The 14,300-nt window shown below is 37.9% G+C and overlaps 1 protein-coding gene across 7 annotated transcripts in view; it reads right to left on the bottom strand.

Moving 5' to 3' along the window:
- Positions 1–1,013: 1,013 nt before the first annotated feature.
- Positions 1,014–14,300, bottom strand: part of TRMT11 (tRNA methyltransferase 11) — a 59,695-nt gene continuing 46,408 nt past the window's right edge. For all 7 annotated transcript variants that reach the window (XM_004422293.2, XM_087444059.1, XM_087444060.1 and 4 more), the window contains one exon: positions 1,014–1,286. In XM_004422293.2, coding sequence (XP_004422350.1) covers positions 1,155–1,286 — 132 coding nt within the window. In that variant the 3' untranslated portion in view covers positions 1,014–1,154. The remainder of the gene's footprint in view (positions 1,287–14,300) is intronic.

Below are 14,300 nucleotides of genomic sequence, written 5' to 3'. Positions count from 1 at the left end.
ACCCTGCTGAGGTACATTTGACCACCAAAAGCAAGAAAGCTATTAGCATCCTGAATTAATGAGTATAGTGGTTTTCAAACAAGACATTTTCATGATGGACACAATGTGGACTCAGCAAAGTTCCTCCTTCAAGAAAAATATAGCTTCTATTTCAAAGAGCTCTGATTAGTCTTAACACCATTAGGGAACCATCAAGGATTTGTGTTCTTGTTACTGCTGTTAACTATCAGTTACTTTCTAAACCAAGAATTGTGGGTAGTTAACTTGACCGGTAGTCAAGGTTTAGGAATGCAGGAGCAAATCCAAGGTACAGCCGAGCTTCAAATGTGGACAGGCCTCAAGAAGTTTGGAATCTTTTAAGGTTGTCAGGTCCTAGCCTTTCTCATCATCACCATTATCACTGTTATACTTACTTGTCCAGATTCTATAAATAAAAATTCATTTCCTTCATCACATCCCCCCCGAAAGCACTGAACACTACACAATTTTAGGAATCCTCAGTAAGCTTTATTAAACCAATTACAATCAAAAACCAAATTAAATCCACCTAATGAATAAATTCTCAACCACCATGAACTGCTTATATAACATACCCAGCAGTTATCTGTTTAAAAAGTCAATATTAGTTCCTTTTGTAAATTAATTACCAAAAATATAACTGTTTTCAGTCACTTTCCATAATACTTGAAAGTACAAATACAAATTAAATAAGGTTCAAAAGACCACATACAACAAAATAGTCTATAAAAAAAGCTAATTTTAAAAGAATTACTCGGGCCGGCCCTGTGGCTTGGTGGTTAAGTGCGCGCGCTGCGATGCTGGCGGCCCGGGTTCGGATCCCGGGTGCGCATCGAGGCACCACTTCTCTGTCCATCCTGGGGCCGAGTCCCACATACAGCAACTAGAAGGGTGTGCAGCAGTGACATACAACTATCTACTGGGGCTTTGGGGGCAAAAAATAAAATAAATAAAATCTTTAAAAAAAAAAAATAAAAAAAAAATAAAAGAATTACTCAATTTACTTTGTAGCATTTATTTTGTTACATAAAATCATTTGAAACAGTACACGTTTTCTGTATCATACATAAAAGTTCACATCCAGATGTCTTCTCTATCAAATCTTTACTCTTTCTCCTTTGTCAAAGTCTTAATTTTCACTCCTGGCTAGATTTTTCTTCCTTGGCCGTTCTTTTGGTTACCCCACTGAAATACTTCTCACGGAAGGAATTATGACCTTGGTACGGCAGAAAGCGATCACTTAGCAGATGTGAATACTGGTCCCGGTTCTGGTTGGTTGGAAAATACAGAAAATAAAGATGTTTGAGTTATTTCTTTAGTTAACTTGCGACCAAAGCAGTCATTTACTTGAAGCAAAATCTCACGCTCTGGTGCACATTTGTTTTTTTTTTACTACCTGAATTAGAAATGTACCACCACTTGTTTGCATCATGCTTGGGTATCCCAAGTGTTCTCACCTACTTCACCTCCTTTGAGTCTCTCTGCACAGAGAGGACAAACATTTTTACTGGGAAAACAGGGACCCAGAGAGGGCAAAGAGAATCACCCCAGGCCACACAGTTGAGACGAGCACGTGCATCTTCTGATTCTTAGTTCAGCACAAACCGAAATCATCTATGACTACAAGAATTACCAAACAAGGAAGCTTCTACTCCAAAGGTATATAATCACAAATTATTGTACTTGCATGAAGTCATACAGATAAATAAAATTGTCTGAGGGTATATCCATATTCAGTTAATGAAATAAATGATTCCTGGCAACTTCAAGTAGCCACACTAGATGAAGGTACGGGGTAAACAAGTGACTTCCACACATTTAGACTCCAGAGACAGGTACGGACTAGAGCTCAGACTGGCATTTGGACACTGGAAATATCCATCTGGGTCAGAATGCCCTATTTCAGCTTAGAAAACTGAGGGATAAGAAGACTGACAGAAAACACTGAAACATCAGCTTCTCATCCAATTTCACTAGCTATCTCAAACTGTGAAAAAAAATCTAATTAGAAATAAAATCTCATTTCCCATGTACTACTGTAAATTCATATTCAATTGCATGTGGATTGATGTGATTTTGAGAATAGGTATAGAGACACAATTAGAAAATATGAAGCCTAATTTTTTATCCTGGTTTCAGTACCAAAATGGTTATCTACAAATACACCTGGAAGATAACAATCCTCAAAATATTTTTATATTTTTCCTTATTTCTGTATGAGATGAATATCTTCACCCTTTCCCTCATAACTAACATGAATAAAAGCCCAGGTTTAGCCAAAATAAAATTATCTTGGTTGATTTGTTTATTCAGAAACTATTTTGCCACAGAATCTTAAAAAAAAAAATCGCACAAAAACCAAATTAAACATACCCAGATTTCCTGATTCATCAAAAAAAAAAAAAATAGGTGGCTACTTAAGTTTTATGGCACTAAGTATGTGACAGTTCCAAACTCCTGCAAGCACATGAAAATATGCCAATGGTTACTAACTTCAGGCCACATAATCCCCAAAACATAAAAGATAAATTTTATCTGGTCAACCTCTAGGTATACAATTAAAGAATACCAAATTAAAGGTAATATTTACTGGGTATTTATTATGGGCCAAAAACTATACTAAATGCCTTATATGCACTATCTAACATAAACTCAGCTCTAAGAGATAAGTACACTATTATCTCCATTTACAGACGAGGAATTCTTTAAGAGCTCAGACCCAAGACAATACAGCTACTAAGGCCAGAGCTAGGAGTGGAACACACATATATCTGACCCTAGAGACTGTACTCTTACCTACAAGAGAATGAGGTTTCCTCCAAAAGAGCTAACTTTTTTCCCAACTCAAGAAGCAGGAGAATCTCGGAATAAGCAGGTGGTGGACGAAGGCTCTGACAGCTGAGCTGCCTACTCAGAAAGGAACAGAACTGGACAGAAGTACTATCAGCTTAGTTCTACGAACTAAGAGGATTATGTCAATGACACAAAGTTTTCACACCAGGAGGAGACAGAAGGAGCCACGGGGATGCTTGAGGGATTCTACAACCCTAGGAGCACAGTCGACTTGAGAGGAGGACTCAAGTCTGGTCCACATCTCAGGACTGTACCTGGGACCGCAGCAACACAGAACAGGGTTGCAGCATCTAACCTTGGCTTGTGCGTTTCAAGTGTTATCAAAAGTCTGATTGAAGAGCCACACAAAAAGGAGGGACATCCACCATCTACTCCTCCAAGTGTCCTAAATTCTGTCCTTAAATCAATAAGATCACCTGTCCACTTCCTGAACTACATTAGCTTAATCCTGGCAGAAAGTCTTTACTTGGTTATCCTGTAAAGCTATGTCCAGACGCTGACATCTCTCCTGCTACTCCACTTCTCCTCACAGCTCTGTGCATCCGTCTCCACGAAGTCATCAAAGTCGGAAATCTTGGTCAAAGTCCGCTCCCTTTTCACCTCACATTTAGTCAGTCCTAAAATCTTAGATTCTGCATCCTAAATATCTCAAATCCACTCTCCTCTTCACCTGTAACTCCAGTACCATAGTCTAAACCTTCCTCATCTCTCCTTGTTTTTCTCCTAAACGGCCAGTTGCCCTGCCTTCAGTGGCTCCCTCTCCAGTCTACTGTCCATACGGAGATCAAACTCAAGTTACTAAAATGCAAATCTAATATGCCAGCATTCCTGGCTAAATCTAAATGGGTTCGAACTTTCCCCAATTCTGAGGCTTTTCCCTTCACGTTTGGGAGTTAGATTCAATTGCACACCAGTTTGCTGAATGTCCTCACTTTCCCCTCCCTACAAGAGGGATGAGAACACCGTCAGGCCACGAGGTCCTTCCCAGCTCTGCCCTCTCCTCTCTTCTCCCTGTGAGTCCTCTAGGCCAAGCAAGATCACCTCTACGTGGAATGCACTGCAGACTACTGCACAGGATGTTCTGGAGCCGCAGTGGTGAGGAGGGTGAGACAGGGCAGAAATGTGCGATTCCAGAAGGCAGAGGTGTGGTGAGAGCACGAGGACGGCTGGGACTGATGGGGGCGCAGTTGTGCCCAGCCCACCTAAGCTGCCGACCATGCAGCTCACCAGAGGAGGCAGGAGACAAAGCCAAAGCACAACGGAAGATAGGCTTCTTCATAGATCAGAGAGGGCTTTACAAAATAGCTTGTCTTTGATCTGAATGATATAAATAGAGAAAACTGGTGATAAAGAACAGAGAATATAAAGATCAGAGTCAGAGACTGGGAGTGAACAGCAGAAGCCTGGAAAACTCAAAATCAAGAAACCATGTACTACCTACGACATTCTCTATCTGAATAGCTCAGACCTCAAGTTTCCCTCAGAATAAAGTAAAAGCAAAATAAGCCCCAACAGACCACATGTTCAGTGCTACAGGGACCCACGGCAGACAAATATGTGCTCCTGGAAAAGTTGGGAAAGACTATTAACCTTAGAAATGCAACCTCTGGGGAAAAAAGAAAAATCCTATTTTCTTTATCCCCCAGGGAGTAGACAAGAATCAATGTGAGGTATGCGTTTGCGTCCTATGTTGGAACGGCTCCTTCTACAAGACTGATTGCCCCCTGGTTGTGAAATAAGACATTCATAACAAAAGCTCCTAGAGAACTCAAAAGCTCCAAATCCCCTGTGCACCAGGGATCTGGCAAGGGCCGTTCTATTACTAGCAGCCTAAGTCCTTCAGGGAAAGCCAGACATTGCAGGGACTGTGGCTACCACTTTCATCTAAGTGGAAAAGGCACGGTTCATAAAATGTTCCAAAAGAGACATCCAGTATATCTATGGTCAACCACATGTTATCACACACATATCATACACGAAAATATCATATACCTATGAACAATACACATTTAAAATATACCCTAGTCCATATGAAATATACTATTTGCAGCATTCAGAATTTACGTTACCTCGATGCTAAGGAATACGGCAAACTCGATATTTTTTTCTCTTTTCTCTTTCATGCCATCTTTAGTTTAGTTTACCAAGGCTCACACTTGAGATGATGATATTCAGCCCTACATATTTTTCATCACCTTTTCATGACTCTTCTCTATTCACATTCTCTGCTCATCTCAATCAAGACTATCTACAGATTTTTTTTTTCAACTCAGTATCTCGAAAGCCAAAGTGTTTACTTAAAAGGAGAAGAGCATCCTCAAGCAACACAACCCTAGAGGTCCTTCGTTAACTCAAGCTTGCCCCAGTGTTCGAGTGCTGGTTTCTCTAACACTTCCAAATCTATCACTATCAGTCATGATATCATCTACGTTTCATAGAACCTGAGTTCCGTCAATTTTTAGTAAGCAAGAAAGCATGAAAAACAAAAACACACACAGAACTAGGAAGTGTCAGGAGAGAAAACTACGGCAATGAAAGATTACATTACACCTTTCCCAAATTTCATAACTACTGGTTAAATTTTGGAGCATGGCAGTAGTTAAGGAGATATGAATAAAACATTAAGATTGTTGGTTACACAGTCTATAGTTTATCACTTTTTATAACCAGAAATTAAGAGTTTCTGTAGGAAAATTTATGCTAGCTACAGATGGCTACATAATAGAAATATACAGCTTTTGGATCTATCACTTAACCTTGTAAGACAAATTGCAGTTGTAAATATGACAAGAAATACACAAGTTCTAATTCAAGAAAGCACTAACATATGTCTACAACTATGTGTTTTACGTAAGTCAATTATTTAATTTTATGCATCTTTTCATAGCAGATTATTATCTAAATTTTACAGATAAGGAAAGGGAGACTGATTGAGTTTAAATAATCTGCCACAGGTCATGCAGCTAGTAAGTAGCATTGCCAGAATTGTAGCCTAGATCAAACTTCAAAGCTCATGCTTTTTCCATCACACTTTTTTTTTTTTCAGTAGAAATCACATCAAAACATTGGTTAAAGAGTTAACTTCCCACATGGTAGATTAGTGGATGGTTCAAAATGGAGTTTGACATTTAGAGGAGATTCCTCACAGAACAGCGACATTATGGTAGCACATATTTCAGATCTAAACTTTTAGACAGAACCCCTTTAACCACTGTCCCACCCAGCCAATTTCCTGTCCTATCAGTACTGCTAATTCTAAACATAAACCACTGGAGGAATTTTAACACACTTGCCAAAGAAACCAAAGGAAGCCTTACAATTGGTGGTGCACTTTTATGTGTACACTGCCCTCTGCTGGCTGAAGCAGAGAAATCCTTCTTGATAGTATTTCCTGACATGGATAAAGACAGTTTAAAACAGAGCTGAGCAGACATCCGACAGTCGGGAGCGCTCTGTTTCCCTCACTGTTTGTAAGTCCTGATTGCTGTAAACATCGAGAGTCAAAGAGCATCAACATGACCAGGACGGCCATCTTCCTTCAGGGAGCATTAGCACTGATTCACACCATCTCATTCTTTAAAGAACGATGTGGAAATATACAAATACACATTCACCTTGGTGATGCTCAAGTGTATCACTGTCATTCATGTCCTACCTAGAAGTGCAAATTATTCTCTAGAAAAAGTACATAAACTAGACCTTATTCAAGTTAATCCTTAATTATTTTTACAACTAACTCTACATCAAAAATAGAGGTTCAAAAAGAAGAAAAAAGATATTAAAAGGAATGTACTTCAGCCACTTATAATGTAATAAATTTTAATGTAAAGGGGAACAAATTCTCAAGAAAAGAAATAAAACTATGTATTGTGCAGCAACGTTTGAAACACTTTAGATGGAACTAAGGACACTGCATTATACCGTGAGAACACATATATGTAAGAGTGTTTCTCAAACTCAGTGTCATGAACTGCTCAGACTTTAAAGGAACTAAAGATGTGTCATGAGAACTCCACTTAAGTAAAACTATCCTTCCAATTACTGTCTTCTCCCAGAAATTTGCCATTTTCTGTTATCATCGCCTCCTCAAATAGAGGGAAGGTGCTATGGCGATTTAGCTGCTTTTTTGGTTTGCTTTTCACGAGAAATGAGGCCTAGGTATCATGAGCTTAAAATGTTTCTGTAACACTGATTTTTGAAGAGTGATGTCAGGGTAGTGATAAAATTCAGTGTATTTTCAAACACAAAACTTTTAGCTAGCCATATCTAACTGTTCCTATTCTTCTTTCAAATGGATGATTAAAATACTGTTGAATTTGATTGTTTTTATTCTAGAAGGGCCCAAAATAATCACTGAACGTTACTACTCATTTCATAAATATTCACTGAGTAGTGAGCAAATTCACAGAGGTTATATACTATTGACAGAATGACATTACACAATATACACCCAAACATATACTTTCAAACTGTGACTAAACACTGGGAAGAAAAGGGTCCATAAGACCGTAAGGAGACATCTAGTTAGGTGGGGTTAAGAGAATGGACGAGAAAGGCTTTCCTTGAGAAGTGACTTTTACCTGAGACCTGAAGGATGAATTAAACTTACTCAGAGAAAGAGAAGAAAACATTCTAGGGAACACAATGAGAGAAGAAACATACTCCGAGAGACTCTGAGACTAGAAAGAGATAAGTACATTCCGGGAACTGAAAGCAGGCCAGTGTGGCTAAGGCTTGGTAAACAAAAGGGAAGGCGACACAAAATGAACTCAGAGAGAGAGGCCAGTAAATGAGGCTGGCCTTGAAGGTTATGTGAAGGATTTTGACTTTTATTCTAAATTCCACAAAAAGACATTGATGACTTTTAAGCAGGGGAGTCGCATTATCTCTTTACATTCTGAAAGGTACTCCGACTACTGTATAGGAAATGTAATGGCAGGAGAAATTGCAGAAGCAGGGAAACCAGTTGGGAGACTACTGCAGTCAGTAGCCCAGGAAAGCAGCATGGAACCTACCCTTCAGGGGAAGGGGGAAAGATAAAAACACATGCAAGAAAACTACCATCCACTCAGTTACTCCAAGCCAGATTTCTGAAAGTTATCCTTAACTCCTGTCTCCCTCACCCCAATTACCCAATCAGTCATTAAGTCCTGCCCCATCTACCTCCCCCAAAACTCTCGATTCCATTTTCTCCTCTACAAGCTCCAATTCTTCTTTGCGGAGTTTACAGCCACATCATCTTCTCACGACCACACCAGCAGCCTCCACACTGGTGTCATAGGGAACTTTTCCACAACTCAAACTCGCCTGCATATTAAAGCCCGGTGACCTTCCTAAAACTCGAACTTCTGCCCCTCTTCTAACTAACATCCCTCATGGGCTTGCCATCACCAACAGGATAAACTTGAAACTCTTTGGTATGTAAAGATCACCACTAGGCATCCCTGTGGTTTTCCACTTCATCTCCAACCACTCCTGTCTCAAATACTTGGTATTTCAGTCATGTCCGGAGTTCCCTGAATATATCACAACCCCTCTCATGCCTCTGTACCTTTGCTTAAAATATTGGCTTCCTCTCAACTCCAGCGCCATCTCCTCAGGTAGGCGCTCTCTGGCGTTCATGTAGCACCTTGCACAGACCACTACACAACCAAATGCATTATGTGGGAATGGGCTGGGTGACTATTTGTCTCACTGTCAAAGTTCTCTAAGGATAAGGACTATGCCTTATTAGTCTGTTTAGCCTCAACACCTTATACAAACGGTCCCATAAACACAGCCTGAGTGATGAAAGCCATGGTTTTCTCCTCAGGGAACATCTAATCAAGTCAGAGAAAGAAAACATACAAAAATAGGAAAAATACATGAATGTAAGCAATCATTAAAAGACATAGTTTTCTTTCTCATTTCTCCTGCACCTTTTCCAAAATTTCACCTGTCCTCAAGACCTTATCTGTTTATTCACTCTCAGCAAAAACTTACATTCTTTACACAGAAAAAAGGGGTAACCAGGTATGAACTTCCTCAACTTCCTTGTCCTCACCCCATCCTCTACTACAAACTGGATCCCCCTTGATTAATTCTACAGCCTCATCTCTCATACCACTCCTTACCCACATTCTGACTAAAGCCAAAATTCTCTCATAGTGTCCCTTTACTGCCAAAAGAGTTACTTTTATAGAATCCCTCAAACTTTGATGAAAATACCTAGGGATAATCATCAATGTATAAAATTACTGCTTAAAAACAAGAGATTTCCCCGAGAAAGGTGTCACTCTGGAGATGAAGTTGACAGCCATTCAGAAGAAAACCAAATGGCTTCTATTTTAACTGTAGGTCAGGTTTAAGTTGTCCTTTTACTTACTGACAGTTCCTGATAATGAGATAACAATTTCTTCTACCTCACTAGTATTAACCTCAAGTCATTTATATTCTTAAAGTGACAGTAGTTTATACAAAACAGCAGTTTCATTGCAAACACTTGAATACAAATGGCTTATGAAACTTATTCTATGATAAGTGAAAACCAATGATGCTGTCATCATAGTGAAAGACACCAAACTGGCCATGCTCTTCTAATTTTGTCAAGACAGACTTTTGGATTCATGAAACGGATTAAAGCTGATATACACACTTAAATAAGGTGAGAGGAAGAAGGCAAAGAGATGGAAGAGAAAAACAGTGGGTAGCTTTTCTTTCTTGTAATCAGCAGAGAGTGAAATGAAATGTAAATGACAGTGCTGAATATAATGGGCCTCAGTTCAGCTTCAGGGTAATTACCCATGTCCGGCTTTTGTTTAAAAATCCTGCTCCCCTTATCAAAGCTTCCACTGTTCTGCATCTGGCACTGGACAGTAGCTACAGAAACCACTTGTGCTCAAGTTATACAACTATAAACAGCACGAGGCCATTTCCAACCAAGGACAAGCAGGTCACGAGTCTGGCAGCCAGTACTATTAAGAGAAACCTCTGGCATTCTTAATGGGAACAAGGTGAGGCCAGAAACCGTCATCCCTAAATTAGGTATTTACATATCATCCGTACTTCAAAAAATTTCATTACTCTGCAAGATATTAAGTTACTTAAAGTCTATTAAAATATTTTAATATATATTAAAATCTTCATATCTAGAGTTTTGAAAATGAGTGACATTTAACAATTGAACTTTGACATCTGGCACTCAGCACATAATTTCTTTGTAACTGTAAAAAGACCATCATGGATATTCGTGCTATCATGATGATACAGAACTATGAGTACTTTCTACATACCCCCCACTAAAATCTACAACTTTATAAAATTCAAAACTTAACTTCAAATATTAAAAGAATACAGGGTCAACACACCAGACAAAAAGGTAATGACAACTTAGTTACTATTTCTAGTAGTTAATTAAAATTAAGAAGAATCTTACCCTAAGCAGCAAAGGGTGAATAACAGACCAAAACACGCACAGGCACACACATACATACTCTCTCACTTTAATTTGGAGATTATTCATCTCCTAGGTGACTTTTTAAACTGTCGCAATCCATTAAACGAAAAATTTAATAAAAATACATATGCAGTTATATAAAGATCAAAAACAAGCAAAATTTATTTGCTTAGGAATGAATTCAATAGTGACAATATTACAAAGGAAAGTAAGCAAGTGATGACCATAGAAGTCAGACCAGCAATCACACTTGCAGGGGGAGGTGTTTATGATCAGAAACAGCCACAAAAGGGGGTGCTTCTGGGGTGCGGCACTATCTAATCTTGACCTTGGCAGTGGTTACATAGATGCTCACTTTATAATTATTTATTAAACTGTACACTTATGTTTTTGGGTAAAAAAATACATGTTAAAATCTCAAGGTTGGATTCTTGGTGGGTCATAGAGTGGGAAGAAGACACAAGTTCATGTTTGAATTTCAAAAAACATTAGAAAGATAATTCTAAAATAACCATATGATAAATAAAGAAAAGTACAAAAAATTAAAAGTAGAAAGTTCGTCATTTGAGAATTATAAAAGCTCCAGAGGATTATGCTGACTCCACACATAAACTTCCCATTTCCCTAAACCATTCATACCTTGGATGCCTGAATCATACTTTATACTTCGAGACTGACCTCTGCCTAAGATTCTGTATCATCAGTACATTAAAGACTGTTTTACTGTCACAGCTTGAAAAATATGAGCATTAGAGCTGGAGCCTAAAGACAAATGCTCTCTCTGCCTTCAGAGAACTGCTTTTTCCTGCAAGTAACAGTCATATCCAAAGAGCAACAGAAGCAGAACGATCCAGATATCTTAAATGACTATATTCCTGGAGCTGGTAGGGGATAGATTTTCGCTTTTTCTTGGTTTACCAGAAACAATAATTTAAAACTATCATAATAGCATTAACTTAACAAGGAATTCAGTTTGTTTGGCAAAATCATTTAGTTTAGAAGAAGGATAAAAGAAAAAGTCAAATGATGACCCTCTAAGATTTAAATTCAAGGTAAAGTACCACTAACAGCAAAAGCAATTCATTCAGAACTAAGTAGATGAAGTGATCCTTAAAAGTGAATTCATGCAACACGATATGCAGCATCACCAGGCTCCTATCTGCTTTATAAGTCTTTTTCAAACATCTCAAGTTAAAACATAACTTATAGACAATGCAAATAGTTGCCTTCTTTGCTATACAAAATAATTGTTAAAAAGGTTCTCTCTCTCCCTCTCTCTCACACCTACAGAGACACACATTTTGATGGTAATGAATACTGTAGTATTAAGACCTAGACTGAGTTCATATCCAACTACCACGTTCTTACTTAGTGTCACCCTGTCTTATTTTTCTAATTGACAAATGAAGTAGAATCTATTTCCCACCAGGCATGTTATACAATTGAAATACTTCATACCTAATCTCTAATATTTCAGAGCTCTAATCAAAAGGAAAATACCCATCATCCTGGCAAGAGATAGACAAAAAAAAAAAGTACTTCAAAAAGAATAGTCAACCAGAAGGAACCACCTTTAATTCAAACAGCTGCCAAAGAAAAAACAACTAACAACAGTAATCCTGAGAAACGATAATGCATAATGGAAACAGGCACAGAATTATGTCAGCAAAACACCATAGTCCATGATTAGCCACACTGCTTTACTATCATTCTATGTAGACTACTCATCACAAGTGAGTCATCCATGAGTCATCTTCTCAAACAAGTGACCTCAGTGTCTCTTCTCTCCCTTCCTCATATAAAACATGATGTTATAATGTTAATGCTTCTTTCTCCCTACACAACTTCAAAATCTTTCAGTCCTTTAGTCAAATCCCTCAATTTTCGCCACCTTCCATTCTGATTAATGAAACATTCATCAGCTTCATGTTACTGGACTCTTTCATTCAGTCCAAAATAAAAAATTACATTAACTTCCATCACCTGCCACTATGACCTCCCAATATTCTCTATTTTAAATCATCTGAACTATACTGGCTAGCTATAAAAAATAATGACAACTGTTATTTACACAATATTGTAACTTTAGTCTAAATTAATGTCTATATAATATCTACAACTAAACTTACCTATACTTCAGTACTTCTCAAATCACTAGGAGTGTAAGGTGGTATGTCAGGTAAACAAGCCACAAAACAAACAGGGCATGTGATGGCCCATTTAGTGCAATGGCAATTTAAAATAATTGTTTATATTTAAACAAGTACTATATAGAGTATAAAAGTTGCATGAATGTTTAAAAAAGATCTCAAGGAAGTCTTGAAAATGGCTACTTTGGGTACTCTTTCGTCTAAGTATTCTGGTAGAAAAGGTTGAGAGAGTATTGTTCTAGCTGACTTTCACTGAAAACATAACTATTACACTCATACTCTGATCTGTTCTGGACCACTCTGGAGATTACCATTTTTCTCCTATGAATTTTATATGAGAAAAGTGTTTTGTAGGAGTTACCACTGTGATCACAACTATACACAGCAGCATCAACTACATGTTCCATCAACAGGAAAAATGAGCTCTAATAAAACAAATCACACTCTACCATGGCCCTATGAGCGATGAGGAAAGCCTGTCTTTACAAGAAACTGGTCATATGTCATTCAAGAATATCTGCCTTTTAATCTTGGCATATTCTAAAGGCAGAAATGCGTTTTGGTAAAGATGTAACATGATGTAGAAAAAAGGATACAGAATTTCAAGTATGAAGAGGAGTTTCGGTCTCAGCTTGGCCACCTGCCACTTAAGTGAACTGAGCGAGGCCTACACCACTACCTCATCTCTAAAACGGGCAAAATAATAAGGTCAAATGGATATGAAAGCTTTGTAAAGAACAAAGCTTTATGAAAGTGTTATTTATCATTCCTTAGCTTCCAGACTATATTAAGAGGGAATAATGGCAAAAACTGGCTCTTTTTATCAGGGAGCTTCATAATTTTAACATGGTTAGCAAGAATTTTCTTCTTTACTACCAATGTTCAATAAGTCTAAAAACTATAGCCAATAATATAAAAATACAAAATTTTAGGAAGTATCTATATTCTGTAGACAGTTTTTGCATTTATAACTTACGCTTACATTTTAAAAGGGGGAAGAGGGAGAACACTTTATAACAACGTATCAAGTGGGCCAAAAGTTATACTGATGTTAAACCTAACAAATGATAAATCAAAAATGAAGAGACACAGTATACAAAAGTGTAAAAATCTAAAATTAATAGTCTTCCATTGCCAAAATCAACAACACCGAACAAGCCTGAGAATAATTTGTTAGATGCGTATGAGAACTGTTTGACAATTTTATGTCATCACTTGCATTATAAAGGACTAGGATCTTGCTGCAATTATATACACTCCTCTCCATACAGACAGAAGGTAGAAATGAAGTAATTAATTAAAAAGCAAACATGATTAATTTAACATGACAAAGTATGTTCAGTTATAGTAAACTCCATATTAGCTAAAACTCACTGATTAAATTGATTTTATAAAGTGAAGACCATTTCAAAAAATTACTACTTGATATTAGGCTTTTTTTCTTCATTTTTATTTTTATTTATTTATTTATTTTATTTATTTATTTTTCCCCCAAAGCCCCAGTAGACAGTTGTATGTCATAGCTGCACATCCTTCTAGTTGCTGCATGTGGGATGCGGCCTCAGCATGGCCGGAGAAGCGGTGCGTCGGTGCGCGCCAGGGATCCGAACTCGGGCCTCCAGCAGCGGAGCGCGAGCACTTAACCGCTAAGCCACGGGGCCGGCCCTTTTTCTTCATTTTTAAAATCAATTTGACAAGGACAAAAGTAAAATGATAAAAGCCAACCAAACAAAAACTAGCACTGCACTCATACGTTTAAAAATATCTAAGGTGCGTGCCCTTATTTATCATTTTTATGCAGAAGAAAAACTCTCAGAAGCATCCTTATATCATTCTGTGTCTTC

This window comes from Ceratotherium simum, chromosome 19 (genome assembly GCF_057802395.1).
Source record: "Ceratotherium simum simum isolate JZ-2026a chromosome 19, ASM5780239v1, whole genome shotgun sequence".
In the NCBI taxonomy this organism is placed as follows: domain Eukaryota; kingdom Metazoa; phylum Chordata; class Mammalia; order Perissodactyla; family Rhinocerotidae; genus Ceratotherium; species Ceratotherium simum.
The sequence above is the reverse complement of the archived record's forward strand: the minus strand, read 5'-3'. Positions and strand labels throughout refer to the sequence as shown.